General features: G+C 42.9%; 1 protein-coding gene across 3 annotated transcripts; it reads left to right on the top strand.

The window, feature by feature from the left end:
* Positions 1–2,024: 2,024 nt before the first annotated feature.
* cpn1 (carboxypeptidase N, polypeptide 1) lies at positions 2,025–15,740 on the top strand. 3 transcript variants are annotated; one of them, XM_035611759.2, is made up of 10 exons: positions 2,025–2,182; positions 2,289–2,568; positions 5,232–5,428; positions 6,972–7,127; positions 10,873–11,049; positions 11,190–11,301; positions 13,475–13,614; positions 14,257–14,356; positions 14,910–15,028; positions 15,253–15,740. In XM_035611759.2, exons 2-10 carry the CDS (start codon positions 2,310–2,312, stop codon positions 15,361–15,363), a joined length of 1,371 nt encoding a protein of 456 aa, XP_035467652.1. In that variant the 5' UTR covers positions 2,025–2,182; positions 2,289–2,309; the 3' UTR covers positions 15,364–15,740. The 3 variants fall into 3 exon arrangements, with proteins under 3 accessions (XP_035467652.1, XP_035467654.1, XP_035467653.1); XM_035611761.2 differs by having other exon boundaries at positions 2,058–2,191; XM_035611760.2 differs by lacking the exon at positions 2,025–2,182 and having other exon boundaries at positions 2,189–2,568.
* The last annotated feature ends 545 nt before the right edge of the window (positions 15,741–16,285 follow it).

Here is a 16,285-nt window from a genome sequence, read left to right as displayed (position 1 = left end):
TATGTATATATATATATATATATGTATATATGTATATGTATGACAATACACAGAAACAAACGATACACCAATGAACGAGCTCCATCCTCTCACCATATACTCAGGTATATTTTAATTTCTTCGATCACCCTGCATGCCCACTGTGCACAGCTCCAGTACTATTTATATCCACCAGGTGTCGTCATCTTACAATATTTACAATATTTCCTTAATAGAGCATTTGAGTGCATGTGAATGATGCATCTTCATATGTGGTGATCACACACACACACACACACACACACACACACACACACACACCCTTGTCACATCTTCAGCTTCATTTTCAATCTATCAGACTTTTGGCCTTGGGTGAGGATGACTACCTGTATGAACTCTGCAGCCTATTGGTTGACTGCTGCAGAGGGAAACATGTAAACGTATTTTTGATTGTTAGCAGGCAACCAGGGAACAGGTTGTCCATTCAGACGTGAGCAGGATGATTATAATGGTCAAGTTTAGCTTATGTGAAGATTCTTGCACAACTCTTTAATTAGAAACAAGGAATATGTCACTGGTCCTCCATGTTTCCATTCGGTTACTCATTCACTTTGGGTTGAAATTCAACTTATTCCAGACTTAATGCATGATGTTTTAACTCCAAGACACAAGCTCAGCTTGTCCCATGAAGTAAAAAAAATAAAAAACAGGGCCAAGAACTGATCTCTGTGATTAATTTAAAGATGTTGTGGGACATTTAGTTTTTAGTGTTTCGACCATTGTGTTTTATTTGCATCTGGCTTGAATTTTGTTATTTGAAATGAAAGTCACAGCTGAGAGCTGTTGGCATGGCAGTGAGATGTGCAAATCCTTAAGAAGGGAGGGGGGGCAGATGTAAACAATGAAGCAGAGGACACACAATCGCCAGCGGAGACAATGAGGACCAGTTCACTGCTGTCCCACTTTGGTTTGTCAAATGCAAGGGCATAGATTTGTTTTAGCTTTATGCTGATTTAAATGAAAATCAATGTTAGGCACATTTCCACGGAATGCAGCAAAGTTGGTCTTCCCATCTGTATCTCGACCGTTACATTGTCTCTCTTCCTCATACTTTCTCTTCATCCGTGTCAGTTGATCTTCATTTTCCATCCTTTATTCTTTTTTCAACATTTGTCTTTCCTCTTGAGCTTCACATTTCTGAAATTTCCATTTTCAACTCTTGCTTCTCGTTTGCTTGTAGACACTTCCACAAGCTGTTGCACAACTCTCTGTGAAGGGAAAAAACCCTCCTCTTTTCTCCAGCAGGTTTGATTGACAGCACCCCTTGCACGCTCTGCTGTATGTGTGTGTGTGTGTTCATGGGGGGGGGGGGGGGGTTCATGTGTCTTGGCATCAACCAGTGTCTTTCAGAAGTTTAATTGCAGCATTTGGTCTTTCTTCTCTGGGCCACAAAAGCATGTGTGGGTATGTTTTCCAACATACATGTGTGTGTGTGTGTGTGTATGTGTGTGTGTGTGTGTGTGTGCGTGTGTGTGTGTGTGTGTGTGAATCTCCTTCAGGGAAACCGGGCAACAAAACCAGTCCAAAGGTTGCGAAAGACCTCTCAAGCTGATTCATCTGAGGAGTGCAGGCACGCGTGCACGCACACACACACACACACACACACACACACACATGCATGCACGCACGCACGCATGCATGCACGCACGCACGCACGCGCACACACACACACACACATAGGGGTTGTGTGTTGACTTAAGAGTTAATGAATGGATGATTGAGGGCTGCAGGGGTTGGGGAGAGCAGTGCCGTGGAAACAACCCCTCTTTCCCAGGAAGGGAGCATAGAACCAAACTGGAGTAAGAGACAAAGAAAAGGATAGAAAACCAGTGTCTCAGAGACAAGAATGAAATTCAGATTGTATGTTTAGAGAAACGAGGGGTCCCGTGGGGTGGACCACTTGAGGGCAGGAGCATTCTGAGCAACAATAAAGCAAGTAGCATGTACTTGACAAGCACCCAAAAGGGAAAGAGAGAGGGAGAGAAGCAGCTGTTGGAGGAGGAGAGTGAGACAAAGAAGGAGCGAGGGGCTGTCCTTACTTGCTCTTCAGTGTGAAGACTGAATGTGGGAGGAGGCAGGGGGAGAGGGAGAGCAGGAGAAAGAAGGGGAACAAGAAAGGAAAAGAGCAAGCAGGGAGTAACCAGTATGTTTGGTGTGTGAGGAGATAAATATACATCTGAAAGTGTGTGAGTGCATTGCATTGTTGCAGCGGTCTCTTCACCAGGCTTCCCTTATCTCCTCCTGTGCAGCACAACTTGGGCTGAGGGACCATGCAGCAGCAGCAGCAGCAGCGGCGGCGGCGGCGGTGGACTCTTCCCTGGCTCGGTGCTGTCCTGCTGGGGCTGATGGGGCTCCTGGCGTCGGGCTCAGACTTCCAGCATCACCGATACGAGGACATGGTGCGAGCCCTGTTTGCTGTGCAGAACGAATGTCCCTACATCACTCGCATTTACAGCATCGGGCGCAGCGTGGAGGGGCGCCACCTCTACGTGCTGGAGTTGAGCGACAACCCGGGCGTCCACGAAGCATGTGAGTAACACCTGATCCGCCGCGGGAAGTGTCCAGAGTGGACAGACAGGTTAAGTTTAGATCAAAGGTGCTCTAATGACGGGTGACTGCAGGGACAATAGGGAATAAGTCGTGAGACAGAGAGGTTCAAGTTGATATACTGCTCAGTCTTAAACAAAATGTGAGTTCATTTGTTTGAAAAAAGTTCTGTATGACAGTCAATGTATTATAAAAATGGCACAAACTACTGAAGCTGATAAACAATCGTTCAGAAAATGTGCTTTTAGTGTTTTACATACACATCGGGGCTTTCTGATGCCAACGCTCTGTCACCGGCTGCCCATTTGTCTCACACTTCTTGCTGCGGGGCTTGAAAACAGAACTGCAGGAGGCAGAGAAGTCCGCGCAGGCTCCGCTCTTCTCTTTTTAGTCCAAAAGGAGATGAAAGGCAAGCCTTCGATTAGGCTGTGTGGAGCTACAGTACGGCGGGGCTCAACGGTGAAGATGAAAAGCAGGAGCATTCAACGCCAGCAGGCTTCTTTGATAAACATCAGCGAGCGTGATCTACGGGGGAAACTCAAAAAGGAGCGAGGAAAGGCGAAAGTGAAAGAACCGAGTCAACATCTGTGATTCATTTCATTTTTTTTCTTCTTTTTTTTTTGCCATTCAGCCACTGAGAAAATGTTGGGTGTTATTCAGAGCTGTGCCGATGACACGGGGGTTCACTTTGAGTCAACAAGGCTTTAACCCTGAACCCACTCTTGCAAAGGCTCTGTTTGTTTTCCCCCCTCTCCTGACCACCGAATCAGCTCTTCAGGCGTTTATTTTGTTTGTCGTTTGCAAATTAAAAACCATAAACTCATTATGGCTGCTGTTTGTATTGAAAACAGGCCAAATGGTCATATGTGGGTTTTTGTACAATTTACTTTTTTTTGCCATTCTTTGCAAATAGCAGCTATTTGAACAAAAGAAGAAGGAAAAAAAAAAAGGTTGTGAACCGCAGGCAATGCTTTTTTGGCCGTGGCTGAGCTTGCACATTTTTTTTTCTGCATCTGCACACGTAGGGGCTTCCTTAAGTAGAATAGAAGGATGTGCGCCTGTTCTGTTGCAAGGTGACCGAGGGTGAATAACAGGAACCGTGCACTTCACAGAGGGGAGTGACCTTACGTCTTGTCTGGGTCAACCCTCCTGCACCCTTTAGGAAGTTCACGTCTTTCAAATGCTGCTTAGTGTGTGTGTGTGCTTAGTGTGCGTGTGTGCGTGTGTATTCTTTCTTTTTCTTTTTTTTTAAAGCTCCACGCTAGAGCCAACACAGTTTTTTGATCTCAAGGCCAGTTGGCCCCTTGTTAAAGAGAAGAAGGGGAATGGCAGTGGCCAAGCTGCACCATTTGGGTGCCTGAAGCAATTAGAGAAGGGTGTTTATACATTTGGAGGTTTTTATTCACCCACACACAATTCACCTTCCCCCCCCCCCCCCCCACTTTTCATGCAAACAGTTACAACAATTGCAGTATATGTACTGTGTGAGTGGTGTCAAAATACATATATTCATCAACACCATAGTGTAGGCCAGCGTTCAGCAGTCGCTCCGTCCTCCAGCAGCGGTGCTTGGGAGCTCGTAGGTCTCTCAGCACAGAAACAGTGATTGATGAAGTGGAGGGAGGGAACCCTGTACAGAGAGGGAGGCTGTTTGGATAAGTGGCTCACTCACTCAGCGACAGATACTCGTAGGAATGCCGGATGACCTTATCCAAATAATTCAATCAGCCGTGGCTGGACTCACTCCCCAGAGCTCACCTTTTGCCAGAACGTTGAGGAAAAAAAATCCTTATCAAGAAATTCCAATAACGCTAAGCTGTGTAGTATGTTAATTAGTTTAAAGTGCGACTGTGGGTGATTTGAAAGAAAAAACACGAAAAACAAATTGAGTTTTACATGACCCGCTCCTCATCTCTGTTTGAGGCTCCAGGCTACAACAACCATTACTAACATAGCACAAAAATCTCAAAGCAAACTATCAGCATTGGAGTTGCATCGTGGGTAATGTAGCTGTCAGTTTGTGACCGGTGACTATTGTAAATAAAAATGGACGTAGTCACCTGGCCCTGAAAGTGAAGCCAACGCGGAAGTGGGTGAAACCTGTATTCTCTCAAATGACCAGCAGGGGGCGACCCGACTGGTTGGAAAAAGAAACTGACTGTACTTCTCACTTGATTTATAGCGTCAGCAAATATTGTCCTAAAGAGTTTTATGGTCTCAATCTCTAGTTTTAAAGCTTCTTCGTTACAGCACGATGTTCATTTTGTAAATGATGGTCCCATTTAGAGTAAAATAGATGATTATCACTGTATGCATTGGGGCGTGGGTACAAAGTGATTGACAGCTATTAATATTATCAGTCAGGTCCAGCCCACGCTCCTTAGCCCACGTGCTCATTAGTCAGGATATGTGATGTTAAATTCAAATTTAAAACCTTTAAATTAGACGATGGCTCAAAGATTCATCGGCAGTGTTAAAATACGAAAAAGACAACCCATATAGTTAGTGTGCTTGCGCGTGTGTGTGTGTGTGTGTGTGTGTGTGTGTGTGTGTGTGCGTGCGTGTGCTCAGGCAGTCAATTTAAATGTCAAGCTTCGCAGCTCCATGCATTTCTTTTACCTAACGCCTCTCCATTTCCTCCCCAGTGGAGCCGGAGTTCAAGTATGTGGGCAACATGCACGGCAACGAAGTGCTCGGCCGTGAGCTGCTCATTAAGCTCGCCCAGTTTCTGTGTGAGGAGTATCGGGCCGGAAACCAGCGGATCATGAGGCTGATTCATGACACGCGCATCCACATCCTGCCCTCCATGAACCCGGATGGCTACGAGGTGGCTGCCAGACAGGTAATGTACACCCTGACCTCCAAAAAATAAGAAAATAAAAATCTCCCACTGGGACACGTTGGGCTGTTCATTTACCGCTTGAGGAGCAAGACTTTCCACATTTTTCCTTGATTGTGTTCTTGCCAGTGGAAATGTTAGAAAATGTTAAGGTCCCCCAGTGAAACTTCGGGCCTGCAAGTTAAATCACAGCTCAATACGCACAGTCAACACAATGTGTGTGTGTGTGTGTGTGTGTGTGTGTGTGTAATACGAGCAACTAAGAGCCACTATCAGAACATTTTCATCGGTTTAATTTTGCTAATGTCTGTAATAATAACATTGATCAGCTCCCTGAGAGAGAGCCCCTGGCTCTGAGTTAATTATATAGCCCATGAAACAACAGATACACATGTAACCCCCTCTAACACACACACACACACACACACACACACGTGCACAATCTCTAATTATATGTCCCGAGGAGGCCCGTTGCAGATGGAGTTCCCTCTTTTTGTCGCTCGGATGCACAACATGCACACGACACTATAATTTGTTGCATCAACAGCTGTTCGGGTGATTTAGCATCTGGGAAAACAATGGGGAGGTTGTTTCATCCTGGAAGGTACACAGTGGTGATTTTGGTTAATAATTGAGCTTTTGAGGAATAACATCTGAAATGATCATGTCTACAGCGTCAGAAAAGATTTATATACCGTAGAGTTCAGTCAGTTCTTTCAGTTGCCTGCCAGAAGAACGTTTTGTAGAACCTTGCATAAAAAATGTTTGGGATTCGTAATATGCTCCTCTACTTGCTTTATAGCCACTAATAATAGGTACTTTTTAGAAAGACACTCGATGATTAAAGGTCGTTTTTGGAGTCGCACCAATGCAAAAAATCTACAGTCCTGCCTTTGAGCCACGTTTAGCTGGTATATGGTTTGCCATTAATGGGAATGCTGTTAGCTTTGCAACGATTTGGTCAACAACCAAACCTGATAAAAAAAATACTTTAAAAACAAATCTGTCTGTGCTGTTCACTCTGAGGGGAACATGAACGTCTGTAGCGGATCCTAAACCACAAACGTGAACCCTGTGGTGGCACAAGAAGGGGAAAAAAAAATTCATAATCAGGGAATCATCAAAGTGATGAGGCTTCATCCTCTGGGTACTATGCACGTTTGTACAAAATTGCAATGGGAATCACTCCAGCATTTAGTGAGAATTTTCAGTCGGCACTGATTGAACAACAGACCGTCATCGCCATCCCCAGAGCCCCGTCGCTAGCAGGGCGGAAAATATTGTGCCAATGCCATGATTCCTCAGAGCACAAATGAATCATTGTGAATCAAACTTTACATTCAGTGCAAGAAAACAATTGACTGCTGTCACTCTGGAGATTGCCTGTGCAGTTAGTGCAATATGAAAGTCAGTTTTCCTCTACCGCTGCCAAGCAGCTACTAAAACCCCAGAAGCCCGAACACATACAATCTGTCATCTGTCAGCGGTATCGAGCACGGTCAGGCGGCCGTTTTTCACACTCGGTTGTTTGTCTGTGGGTCAACAGGGTCCAGAGTTCAACGGCTACCTGGTGGGCCGAGGGAACGCCAGAGAAATCGATCTGAACCGGAACTTTCCGGACCTGAACGCGCTCATGTACTACTACGAGAAAACCAACGGGCGGAACCACCACCTGCCGCTGCCGGACAACTGGGAGCATCAGGTCAGTGCCCCTGGATGGATATACACACATATTCTCTGTGTCAGTGTGTGTTCACTGTTGGAATACGGGATTGAACAAAAGGGCAACTGTCACATAGCCGAGTTAACTTGGCTTTAGCTTCGTTGGCATAAATGACTTCACGAGATTTGTACCGGATTGTACTGCCAGTTGAGCTTTAACTGAATAAAAATAAGCTGGCCATAAATTCAAAAAGTGAGTCGACCTAGTAAATCACTTGGTATGAAATCTCTTTGACGGTGCGTAGGTTTGGGTGCGCCTTAGCAGTCTAACCCGTTTGGATTGGTGTGTTTTCTTATCTTACTGCACAACCTATATTCCGTCATGTAATATGTTGTCTTTGCAAACTGTAGCAATCGGAGCAAAATTGCAGCCGCATGCAGATGACAAAGTGGAACAAAAGCATCTTTAAAAATATCTCTAAGATCCAGCCTTAATTTTAAAGACAGCCCAGAGGTCTTTTTGACAAATAACATGAGTTTATTGGTCATGGCATCTGTTTTCTCTCAGCTGTGAGTTTTGGGGGTTTGGGAAAGTAGCTCAAGCTCTGGAAAGGCCTAGAAAAAACTAAGAATGTCAGAAGAAGTTAACAAAATTGAATAGAAACACAGGGGTACACACTCCAGGGACAATAAGATAAGATATGATCAGATAAATGTATTGTCTATGAAGAATTCCAGCTTCAGCTGAGCATTTTTCCCTCTCTATCACCACCATGAGAAATGAAACGACCTACTCTGCGGTCTCAGTGTGTAAGTGTTACCTGCTACGTAAGAGGTACCGCCTGACTCTCTGTTACAGACTAGCGTTTCTATAAAGACACAGATGCCTGCTTTCAACATTTAAGCAACACATTCACCCCTGTGCTCTTTTGTGACGGAGCCCAGGTTCTGTTGCTATGAAACTATTAGAAATCAACATACCAGGCACTTGGCAAAAACACACAAAGCTCTCTGCACACGCACGTACTGTACATGCAACTGCAGATCTTTTCCATCCAGAAATGCAAAACAGAAACCTGCCCTACACAGTAAAAAAACGAAACAATGAGGGAATAAACTTAATTTTTTATTCCAAATACAAATATAATATAAACTTTGGCTGCAGATAGATTTTATATGTGGCGGAATAGTGCATTGTAATATGGTCTAGTTTTGTTGTGGGAGAGATGATCCGGGTGATTTAATGGCCTCTGAATGAAGTGGAGAAGTGTGTAATGTCAAACTTTTTCTAACAGTCTGCTGAAAAGTATGTTTTAAGTATTAAGGTCAAATCCTTGGGGACGCCCCGTCCGCAGTCACCTTATCTTCAGCAGACACTATAAGGGCCATAGTGTTTTCATGGTTCAATTTCTTGTGTCTCTCGGCCTTCGGTCCCTCCGTCCTGGAGCTACTGAGAGCTGGTACGGCTATGGTGATGGCATAATGTTATTTTAATAACTTAGTCTTATGTAATGTGTCCATCCAATGTTAATGAAGAGAAGTAAAGATTTATTCAACCCCTTTTAAAGCGATTAAAATTTATATATATATATATATATATATATATATATATATATATATATATATATATATATATATATATATATTGAATATCCTTGGCAGAGCAAAACCTTCACAGAGACCTGCAGTATTTAGAAATAACGACCTTAAGAACATTTTTTTTATTGTAATTTTCACTTTTCGAACAAGTACTGTATATTTTAAAGCTAAAAACAAAACACACTCCCACCCCGATGAGAACAAAAGACTGAATCAATGTCCATGCATGCTGAAGTATACTGTATCTCCAGCATCCATTGCCCTCATAAAGAAGAGTGGAGAAGATTAGAGAAGTTTCCAGTGAATAAAAGTGAATCTATAAAGTAAAGGATCAGATGAGTCAGATGAAGAATGCCTAATCTCCTCTAAAGAAAGCAGATTTTAATCATGAATTATACAGAATTATTACAGTATCATTTAGTTTATACTTTTTACTTCTAATCTTTTTCCTATTTACTGGTTCCTGGCATGCAAATGCATTGGGAAAAACGAAAACGTTGTCCCTTCCAGTTGCGGGGCGGGCTGTCTGCCCACATGACTGCCTGAAAGAGATCCACAAAAGAGAAACTGTGCCGCTGGTACAGATACTTCATTCATGCTGGCTCGGGATTACATCCTCGCAGGCTCGCAGGCTCAGCCGTGCTACATTGACATTAGTCAAGTGACTATGTTCAATCCAGAGGAAATGAGTTTAGTTAGGAACACAGTTTTCCACTCCACCCCATCAAGAGAGCAAGAGTCAGCCGCAATATCTCACAAACACGTCAACGTAGGGCCTTTCAGGCGACTAACTCGTGGGGTATTTAGATTCCTTAGGAGCATAGTTTTTCACCCTCAACTCTTGTGACAAATTGGAAAACAGGACCAGTTTCTGAGTTTAGTTGTAATTTTTCCTGGACAATTTCACTCGGGAATCCATTTTTTTTTTTTACCACTTGAAGACTGACAGCCGGGGTTCTCAGAAAATACTGTATTTGCTCAGTCTCTGAAAATGAGCCCACCTCGCACCATGAAGTGCTTTGGCAGAAGTATCCGCTGACAATTGATTGGCCCACAGAGGCCCTATTTCATATATTCTCTGTCAATGAACCACTGAGGGATCCAGAATGGGTGGATTTATGTGTATTTGTTAGAAAAAAAGAAAGGAAAAAATGTGATATTCTGCCTCTGTCTGTACAGTGATTTGAGTAACAGCCGGATACGACCGACAGTGTTTTTGTTATTGTGTGCCCTTCGTATGTAACCGTGCACCACAGTGACAGGTCTGACATGAAAGCATGTATGGGTGTATATAAAGATCCACGGATCATAAACACCTGCCAGACCTCAAAACAGGGAGTCCCATTCCTTGGTGCCAATGCTGAGTTCAAGGCCAGTGGTCTCCGAGCCAGACAGTGTTTATTTTCCCACATACCTCACTCAAGGAGAGGTATCACTCCTTGTCTTCCAGCAACAATATGCAACGAGCAGTGATTGAGGATAGGTCACACTGACAGAGAAAAGAAATGCAGCCTTAACTGGAATTTAAAGGGCTTAAGATTTCTGTAGAGATGCCTTAATGTAAGGCAAAGGCTGATGTGCAGCATCCATCATCGAGGTAGCTGTTGTGTTTTGCTGAAGTACGGCGGCGTCTTGTAAACTCATCCCTCTCCCTAAAGTGCAGACTCAAAAACAGAGAAAGCTGTTCACAAACACATTCAGAGCCTTGATAAAACGAGATAAACTGCAGCATTGGAGGAGGAGGAGGGAGCCCTGCAAGTAACGTTGAAGGATCATTGCATGGTCTTGGGAAAGGCAGACGGATTAAACATGGTTTCCTCATGATTAACCTTTCTTTTCTTAAAATGGTAAAAGGGGCAAGTAAAAATCAGTCCACTGATGAAATGAAGGTTATACACAATATCTTTTAATTTAAATAACTGGACAATACAGATCTGACACACATTAATACAGTTGGGCAATTTGTTTCAAGGATTGGGAAAGAATTTGTAATGATGAATTAATTATCCCATTATAATTAGAGTTGGACATTTGATAAAGGACGTTCTGTAAATAGTGTCCTACAATGCCTTGAGTAATTAGACTCAACATGTCTTGTGGGGCGTGTACATGTATAAAAAAGTACATCAGCGCGATCCGTTGTAAGGTGCTTTCTTCATAACGTTCTCATTGAATATCCTCCACAGGTTGAACCAGAGACCATGGCAGTCATAAAATGGATGCAGAACTACAATTTTGTCCTGTCAGCCAACCTGCACGGAGGAGCAGTGGTGGCCAACTACCCCTTCGACAAGTCGAGAGATGCGCGCATTCGAGGGAGAACCACGTATGCAGCCACTCCGGACGACAAAATCTTCAGACAGGTGTGCTGCGGATTAAACATATCAGGTGTCACACACACACACACACACACACACACACACACACACACACACCTGATGCCTGTTGCATGGGTGTGAGAACATGCTGCGGATGACGGAGCATATCTGTTTTGTGACGGCAGTTGGCGAGGACCTACTCATACGCTCACAGCTGGATGCACAAGGGATGGAACTGTGGGGACTTCTTTGAAGAGGGGATCACCAATGGGGCCAGCTGGTACTCTCTGTCCAAAGGTAAGCAAAACCTTTGTGCGTGAGCAGCATAGAGAGAAGAGGACAAATGAAAGAGACCTAAAAAAAAACAAAAAAACACTAGAAACTCTACTGGAATCATGAAATCCATGTAACCATCACCTTTAAAGATACTCTCCCTGATTTTTGTTAGTGTCCAACAGTTTCTCCAAATCACCTCACAACTCACCTAAAATAAGGGGATATGGTGGCTGAAACTATACTTTTCATTATGAGTTATAATGTTTTTGTAAGACTTGTTTTATCGCCACCAAAACAGTCTTGTACGATAGTGTCAATCTGAAGCTTTTACTTTGAAAATCTTGGTGATGTCCTGTCTGAAATGTGACTCTGTTTGGATTTACATAGCATATACATGGCACAACGCCGCCTTTAATGGTAGGCCTACTAATGAATTAGTGCACATATTTTCTTTGTTTTCACTTTTTATTTTAATTCAGGTGAATTCAGTTCAAGTTTGTTTCCTTTTTTTTTTGCTGAGAGTAAATTTTAAGTTGCGCCAGCAGCAGCAGGTTAACTTAAAAACGGGTTGGTTTAAAATCACAACTAGTTTTTCCCTGCGCTTCTACTGATGAACCCCCACGTACAACACACAGTGCTCCCTGCTGACGTGCAAAATTCCAGCATGCCGGGGGACATCCATTATCTTTCTCGTTCAAAAGACGGACGAGGCCACCTGCGTGAATGTTGGCAAGCGCTGGCACAGACTTCAGCACGAGCGAAATGCCTCGGGAGGAGTCGCGTGTCGCAGCTTCCCAGTGTCCTCGTGAACTCTGTGACACTTTTTGCGGGGCCTCTGTGCTCGCTTCTCGCCTTTAACCTCCTCACCTCTTGTACATCAGCAGCTGCACTCCTCTGCCCCCCCCCCCAGTTTAGCTGCTCAGGTTTGTAAATGACACCACTTTTGGTGGATTTACACACCAACACCGTTGCCGCGGATAGGTGACTTGACGTGCCAACACTAACCCCAGGGAATGTATGAATTATTATTCATGGGGCAGTTGAGGTTTTTAAAATTTTCATCAGCAGAGATTTATATTTAATTTCTTCCTGCCTTCCCTCGAGCTGCACAGAGCCTGCCAGCTGAGTTATTTTTGTCACTGACAGTGGTAGTGGCGGTTCAGTTTTTGGCTCATGGTTGATGAAAAGAGTGGCTGCAATATTTTGGATGAAGGAATCTATGTTTGCCATAATTTCTAATCTCGATATTGCAAAAAATCTTTGTATAGCACATACATTTTTACCTGTACCTTTTTCTTCCTATACCATGTTTCACGATTAAATGATTGAGTTTATATATTTCATACACTCCTGTAACACTCTTCTAAATAAATGCACTAAATAGCAGAGAAGTATAAAATTTGTGACTAATATAGATAACCACACGAAAAACTATTTTTATTTACTTTTCATTTATTTTCATTTTTTGTCATACAAAAAACTAGAAAGCATAGTGGGGCCTCATTCATGGTTTGGTTTTAAATGATATCACTTTGAGCCACAATCAGCCCATTGGGACTTATACAAGCCTTTGCACTGGCGGCCAACTTAAAGTTATTCCCCCCTCAACCCCCCTTGTTTGGTTTATGGGTCGGGAATTTTGTTTGGAAACTTGATGAATACTTACAGTGATGTTTTGCCATAGAATGCTTGGAAATTGCAGTGCGCCAAGTTCCTCAAACTGCCTGGGCGTGTATTCAATTCTATCTCAGTTAACCTGCAACTGTAACAATAACAAGAAGCACTTCTTTGATCTGTAAGCGCTGGTCTGAGCTCGTCTGGCTTCTCCCGTGAAATGTGAATCTGTTGAGCTTTTTCGGTTGAGTCATGCGAGATTATCAAATTGGATGAAAAACGAGCAAAGTCGAATTTGGAAGGAGCTCGTCATATTTACTTTAACAGCTCCTCTTGCTCCAAGTGTTGTGTCACGGTCTACAGTGTGAGGCCACATCTGAACTGTACCACCCAATACTGGCCTCATGTGCGTTGGGTGTGAGAAGATTCCGTGTCTCGAAAAGTCAGTGTGATTTTGGGTGTGTTGAAAGTTCATCAAAAATGTTCTTGAAGTCTAATCTGGGAAAGAACTGCTTTCAAAAAACGTGCATGTGCCCTCTCTCTTTCTCTCTCTATATACCATATCTTTGTGTGTTTTAAGGCATGCAGGACTTCAACTACCTGTACACCAACTGTTTCGAGATCACCCTGGAGCTGAGCTGTGATAAGTTCCCCCCGGCAGCAGTGCTACCTAGGGAATGGCTGGGCAACCGAGAAGCGCTGGTTTCATACCTGGAGCAGGTCAGGACACACACACGCAACTGCTCAAAGAATTAGGCAGATTAGAGTTATGTCAGTAGAGCTTTACAGTTTCCAACGTGATGCACACACACAGTCGTACAGTCGTTTCAGACACCAATGTAAACCACCAAAAGTCAAGAGTCTTTGGTTTCCTGTACATATTTGCTGGGATTCAAGTAAATACAAGTAAACAGAATTTGACCTCATGTCAAGCCTCAAAAAAAGTATTGGCTTGAACATAAAATGTCCTTTATCCCTCTCAGATAAGTGCACGGATGCTTTTGCCATTAACGGTGATTCCAAAGCCACAAGGGAGGATTCAGAAATGCCTACTCATCCCACAGCACTGATTAAACACACCACAGTGAAGGGGCCTGCAGATACTCTTTTGGGTTTGGTTTGTTTTGTTTGTATTTATGTTACCGTCCGCAAGCCCGGGGAAGGTTAATAAGGTCTAATGTTTTGTCATTTGCAACGGAAATGTAGTTTATGAGCCGATATGACAACCAGTCAATGCCGCATCCTATCGCAACGTTCAAACGCAAAGCCATCTGTGGTCTCACTTAGCTACATTTCAGCACATGTCGTCCAATTTACCAAAAGATACAAATATATATACACACATGTTTCTCCATTTTCCAGGTGCATCATGGGATAAAGGGCATGGTGTATGATGAAAACAACAACCCCATCAGCAACGCTGAGATCTCAGTTGCTGGCATCCACCATGACGTGACCGGCGGTAAGAGGCAATTAAAGGAACATCAGATCAGTGTGACACAGATGTGGTTGTTGTTCCTTTCACTTCAACGTCGAAGAAATGTGTGGGTTAGGTTTGTGGTAAACAATCTGCCAATATCCAGTAATGTTTAAGGATTTTTAAGTGTCATTTGATGTAATAGGAAGAAACTGAAATTTGAGTCAAAACGACCTATCATATGTTGTTCTTTGGAGAAGAAAGGTCCCAAGAGTCATTTTGTCCCAGCTTAATTTTACTGTATCGACAAAACAAAAAATAAGTGCAGTCATTGTAATGGAACACACTGCCATCTTGTGGTCAATGGTAGAAATGCACATTGGAAGTGTAAACTGTAGACTAAAAGTTGGCAAATGTTGCCCGTGATATTTATATGGATTGAACACAGGACTTTTACTTGCTATTTCTCCTGCTTATACTTACTCATAGTATAACATAAGTAATGGATCTGAATACTGCTTCCACCAGTGTGTAACTTAGAATATGATAGTTGGATGTTTCGACCTCTCATCCCCTCCCCATGTGTGTGCTCCCGCAGGAGTGGATGGCGACTTTTTCAGACTCCTGTTACCAGGCACCTACACTGTGACAGCATCGGCCCCGGGTTACCTCCCCTCCACCAGCACTGTCACAGTGGGACCAGCTGAGGCCATACAGGTGGGTTTGTATGTGATTTCGAAAGGGGATTAAACAGTATTGGTGCTTGGTTTCACCCATCAATTTACTTTCTTAGAGGAAAAAGCAGGTACTAAGTGTCCACTGAGAGAACCCAAGATAAGGCTTGTATTTTATGTGTGTGTCTCTGTATGTTCTTGTGGGCTGTGCTGATACTGTGCCTTGATCACTTACTTACTTTTTTCCCTCCATCTCTTCTCGGACAGCTTCATTTTTACTTGAAAACAGCACCAAAACAAAACCTGAAAGTGAAGCCCCACAACAGCAAGAAGAACCTCTCATCTCCCAAGGCCCCCTTAAAGCTCGGCCCCAGATGAGACATGGACAATTATTAAGAAGTCTCACACACGCGTGCACACACACACACACACACACACACTGAAAGGCCCACATACTGTAAAAAAAAAAATGCACAAACACACATTCACACTCACACAAAGACATCCAATTTATTGAAATGGTAAATGACCTTTGTAGTCCTATGATTATGTATTGTAAACCACGTGTTTTGTTGATAAATATAAACTGTTTCTGTATTAAGGAATTGTTGCAAACCTGGTGTATTTATGTAACAGCCATGATTTGTATGAACACGGCTGTCCTGTATTTGTAATGGACTTTTTGGATTTTGATTTCTATAATTGGATGAAAATTGAAAGTGAAAATAAAAGACTGTTATTGGTGTCATAATTAACCATCTCCATATGTTGACTTTCTACTTTCAGTTAATCTTCATTTAATAGCATATTATTCCAGCCATTTCATTGAAATTACATTAGAAAAAACAGAATGGCACTTATAAATTCAGTCAAGCTGCACCAAATTGCTCACACTCATAGATATCAGTCCCACAGATATGCCTGATTTCATCATGATACAAAAAAACGGGTTTTTGTTTCATTGCCATGAGTGAACTGAACAATACCAATTTCCTTACAATATTTACACTCTATGGGCTGCTTCAGATCTCTTCTGGTCATCTAGAAATAATGGGAAGTTCACTGGAAATATGTACTTTTAGCCTGATGACCAATAAGACGTCTACTGTTCTACATTTTTAGAACAGTAGATGTCGCTGCAGCACAAGGGAGGGAGCCAGACATAGGTGCCTTTGTCCTATATTTGCTTTAGAAAAGAAACATTTCCTTTCTTAAAGCAAGCTATCTAAGAAAAAGAACTGACCAACTAGGAAAACATGTGCTCCAAACCTTTTTTTTCTCTTAACTTAAAAAAGAATCC

Source organism: Scophthalmus maximus, chromosome 16, assembly GCF_022379125.1.
Source record: "Scophthalmus maximus strain ysfricsl-2021 chromosome 16, ASM2237912v1, whole genome shotgun sequence".
NCBI lineage: Eukaryota > Metazoa > Chordata > Actinopteri > Pleuronectiformes > Scophthalmidae > Scophthalmus > Scophthalmus maximus.
The sequence above is the reverse complement of the archived record's forward strand: the minus strand, read 5'-3'. Positions and strand labels throughout refer to the sequence as shown.